Below are 4706 nucleotides of genomic sequence, written 5' to 3' on the forward strand. Positions count from 1 at the left end.
AAATAGTGAGATATCTTGCAGGGGGATGCAGCACACTGTTAGACATTTTATTGTATTTTTACAGCAACTTACTGGCAACACTATTGCCAGTAAGTTACTGTAATTACTAATCTACAGTATCTTTACTGTTGTGATGTTTTACAGTTCAACCACTTTACTGTAAACATATATTACAGTATAACAGCTTTACTGTAAACGTGGTTTACAGTTAGAAAGACTTACCGTGATTAAGTTTTATAGTATCACTGTACTGCAAATGTGGTTTATGGTATAACACTGTAATTGTGTACAGTATAATTTGTTTAGACTGTAATTGTGTTTTACAGCATATAAAATAATATTAACATTCATATTCAATATAAGAACATTTACAAAAAACAATATAATTCAATAAAGTAGTCTCAGAATAGTGAATTAAACCAACATTTATTGTTGATATTTTTTTAACAAGAAAAAACATTTTTCAACTGAATAAAAACAATGTCAATAACCAAAATAAATAGAAGCGTACATGAAAACTACACAGTCCTTCACCTTTCTGTGTCTGATTTTTTTAAGGAAAACAGTTTTTCATTCCACTAAAAACAGGACAAACCCACCAGCATGAACATTAAATAAACTATTACAATTGTAAAACAAAAATCATTTACAAAATGTAATAATTATCAGTGGGTCCCAGGAAATAGAATGTGACATGGGATTTAGATTTCCGTTACCAGGATGGTCGGGTTCAGCGTAGTCTTTATCACCACCTGTCAAAGACACATCATCAATATTCATGTTTGCTCAGGTTATTCACTTGTTCACATCTGTCTGAGATCATTCATACTGTTGTATGGATGTGTGTACAGTATGTATATAATTATCAGCTATGTAAAAGATATTATCATCTCTGTATTCTTACCTAGTTGGAAGTCCTCCATTCAAACTCAGAGAGCCGCTGGAGGAAGGTGGTGATCCGAGGGCTGATGCTTGTAACCTTCCTCTTTACGACACGACCTGTCTTGCAGCTTGTACCAAGTTTTGCAGGGCATTTTGTTCCCATGTCTGGATTGATCCTCACAAAGAACCTTTTAACGGAAAAAAGGCTGCTTTAATTTCAAAATTAAAACATACATTACAGCAATCACCTATATGTTTCTGCAACTGTAGTCAAGCTATCACATATATTTCATTCTTAAATGGTGTAAGCTTTAATGGTGTAAAGTATTTACCTCTGTATCATCTCCTGTGTGATGGACGCTGACTCCTGATACTCAAGGTTGAAAACGTAGTATGACGCAAAGAAGACAGCAAGGGTGCTGGCAAAGTCATGCATCTGCTCAGGCTCATAAAATACCTTGCCCTCCAAACTGATCATCCAGCGGCTTGCAGACATGAAATTATTCCCTAAAAACAGACAAGAGTCCAATAAGACAATGTGCTCACCCTTACAAATAAGGTTTCCACAAGAATGCTGGATAGCAGGCCTCACACTGTAAAAAAATAGAATCCACACAGTTTGCTGCTATTTCTCTTATTATTTATTATGTAATGAAAATTATGATCAATTACAGGAAAAAACTGCCTAATGTTTTGGCATTTTGGCCTGTGCTGAAATGTTAGGCTGTTTTTTCCTGTTGGTCATTGTGTATAATAAATAATAAGAGAAACAGCAGCAAACTGTGTGTATTCTATTTTTATACAATATAAAACAGACAAACCCCTGTTAAGTAAGTTGTTGTGGGTACAAATACCACAATAATTACATAGATTTTTTACAAAAATATTACAAGAGGATTGAAACTATTTACTTACCAAGCGCTATTACCCTTGGTGTGATGGGTAAGGTCATCTCTCTCTCAACAGACATCTTGGTGGAAAAAGCCTTTAAAACACAAACACTGAGGCTACATCACACTGTCAGCGCAGCCAGCAAGGGCAGGAGGACAGCAATGCACCACACTGGGCGGGAAAAGACAGAGAGACAATTGTTAATTTAATGTTGTATTTATTTAACCCTTGAAAAATATATTTACATAAGTAAATAAAAGAAAAAAAACACACAACCCATCTTTTCAAGAATAATTCAACTAATTGCTCTTTTGACCAACCTAACACAGACGTTACACGGTTTTCCTATGAAAAAGACCCTGGAAGACGTTGTATTAAAGGAAAAACATGCTCCCCTTCCCACTTAAAAAAATAATAAATATTAAACTTAGGTTGGAGTTCCTCATGCCACCAACCTAATGTTATATTAACTTTTTAGTGTTGTGTACTGCAGCTCACACAAAATTAAATAAAGCAGGCTAACCTACATGAGCAAGCTCAAAACTGGATAAGATTGTTTTAGCAGTCTCTAAATTTCCAAAAAAAAGTTGTCTTTCTTTATTCTCATTAAATGTGTATTTTTACCTGCTGCTTTAGCTGAAGCTAAATGTCCCACTGTTAGCATGGCCAGCTTCTCAATAGTCATAGAACAGAAGCGCAGGAGGACAATGCACCACACTCGGCGGGAAAAAGACAAAGACTGTCGTTGTGCCTGTGTTCTTCACCCCTCCCCGTGGAAAATATATATCTAAATATATATTTAAATAAGAAAAGAAAAAAACACACACAACCTATTTTTTTCCAGAATAATTCAGCTAATGTGCTATTTCGACCAAGCTAACACCGATTTTAAGCCCCCCCCACCCCACACACAAAAAATATATATGCTCTTAAGAATTAATAAACGAGTATGTTAGGTAGGAGAGTCCTTTGCATTACCTTATGACGTCCTGTTTGCAGTTTCCACACAGAGGTCCAACAATAACGAGGTGCAAAATCTTTTGTCCTCTCGAGCATATCGTAATGAAGAGTTAACAAAGTTGGCCTGTCTTTCCTCTCCTGTCAATCACTGGATCACAGGTCATGTCAGTCAGGATATGGAGTGGTGGTTGGTAGAGGTAGGTGGGTGGGCGGGGCCAGCATGCATTCAGTGTGTGTTTCACTAAGTTGGGTTGACTAGTTCCCAGAAGAGTTCTGTACATGTTGCACGTTCAGTAAATGAGCAATTCAGTTACTGCTCGACTGAGAAGCCTCCGCCAAATTATTACAATATTCTCCACTGACTGAAGTTCGCCTTTGGCAACGCAGTGGCAAGCACACATTTGCAGCAGCTGTGCATGTGCATACAACTGCATGCAGCAGATTAGATGATCAGAATTCTTGAACCTTACACACAGGCAAGTCCCCTAAAAAGTCAAAACCATAATACTTTCACTGGTATCATACTGACAAATGGCATAGGTTGGAGGAAAATCTGGAAATGGTTGGCAGTGAAAGAGTTAAAATGTAATGCACTATTGCAACCAACCACTGAAAGAGTAAAAATACACAAACAGTATGATGAACCATTCAAATCACATAATACAGTAGCACTACTGCTAATGTGTTAACGGTAGGTATAACTACTACCGCAATTTTAAAAAATACAGTAAGTAAATGTAAATAACCTTAATATACCCATAATGCAAAGCAAATTACAGTAATTAACTGTAGAAATGTTTTCAGGTAAGTTACTGGGCATTTTGTGGTATTTTACTGTGAAAAATACAGCAAAGGTTAACAGTGCAGTCTCAAAATTGCAAAGCTTCTGAAGCGTGATCATGGACCAATCAAGCGTTTCATTCAAAATAGTCAACAGGGTCGCAAGAAGCGTGTGGAAAAACCAAGGCGCAAAATAACTGCCCATGAACTGAGAAAAGTCAAGCGTGCAGCTGCCAAGATGCCACTTGCCACCAGTTTGGCCATATTTCAGAGCTGCAACATCACTGGAGTGCCCAAAAGCACAAGGTGTGCAATACTCAGAGACATGGCCAAGGTAAGAAAGGCTGAAAGACGACCACCACTGAACAAGACACACAAGCTGAAACGTCAAGACTGGGCCAAGAAATATCTCAAGGCTGGTTTTTCTAAGGTTTTATGGACTGATGATATGAGAGTGAGTCTTGATGGGCCAGATGGATGGGCCCGTGGCTGGATTGGTAAAGGGCAGAGAGCTCCAGTCCGACTCAGATGCCAGCAAGGTGGAGGTGGAGTACTGGTTTGGGCTGGTATCATCAAAGATGAGCTTGTGGGGCCTTTTCGGGTTGAGGATGGAGTCAAGCTCAACTCCCAGTCCTACTGCCAGTTTCTGGAAGACACCTTCTTCAAGCAGTGGTACAGGAAGAAGTCTGCATCCTTCAAGAAAAACATGATTTTAATGCAGGACAATGCTCCATCACATGCGTCCAAGTACTCCACAGCGTGGCTGGCAAGAAAGGGTATAAAAGAAGAAAAACTAATGACATGGCCACCTTGTTCACCTGATCTGAATCCCATTGAGAACCTGTGGTCCATCATCAAATGTGAGATTTACGAGGGAAAACAGTACACCTCTCTGAACAGTGTCTGGGAGGCTGTGGCTGCTGCTGCACGCAATGTTGATGGTGAACAGATCAAAACACTGACAGAATCCATGGATGGCAGGCTTTTGAGTGTCCTTGCAAAGAAAGGTGGCTATATTGGTCGCTGATTTGTTTTTGTTTTGTTTTTGAATGTCAGAAATGTATATTTGTGAATGTGGAGATGTTATATTGGTGTCACTGGTAAATACACACACAGATATCCCCCTAAAATAGCTAAAAATAAAAACAAACTAAAAACTACTTCCAAAAACATTCAGCTTTGATATTAATGAG

The 4706-nt window shown here is 38.4% G+C and overlaps 1 protein-coding gene across 3 annotated transcripts; it reads right to left on the bottom strand.

Annotated features, from left to right (window-relative positions):
- Positions 1 to 459: 459 nt before the first annotated feature.
- LOC309696242 (uncharacterized protein) lies at positions 460 to 2812 on the bottom strand. 3 transcript variants are annotated; one of them, XR_014273402.1, is made up of 5 exons: positions 2752 to 2812; positions 1811 to 1944; positions 1215 to 1389; positions 905 to 1070; positions 460 to 752 (listed from the first exon to the last, which is right to left on the bottom strand). XR_014273402.1 is itself a non-coding variant. In XM_082517392.1 (5 exons), the coding sequence occupies exons 2-4, from the start codon at positions 1850 to 1852 to the stop codon at positions 905 to 907; spliced, it is 396 nt and encodes a 131-aa protein (XP_082373518.1). In that variant the 5' UTR covers positions 1853 to 1944; positions 2752 to 2767; the 3' UTR covers positions 460 to 752. The 3 variants fall into 3 exon arrangements, 2 of the variants coding, with proteins under 2 accessions (XP_082373518.1, XP_082373519.1); XM_082517392.1 differs by having other exon boundaries at positions 1798 to 1944; positions 2752 to 2767; XM_082517393.1 differs by lacking the exon at positions 2752 to 2812 and adding an exon at positions 2398 to 2504 and having other exon boundaries at positions 1798 to 1944.
- Positions 2813 to 4706: the final 1894 nt, after the last annotated feature.

This window comes from Aulonocara stuartgranti (assembly GCF_965226115.1).
Source record: "Aulonocara stuartgranti genome assembly, chromosome: 19".
NCBI classification, from domain to species: Eukaryota; Metazoa; Chordata; class Actinopteri; order Cichliformes; family Cichlidae; genus Aulonocara; species Aulonocara stuartgranti.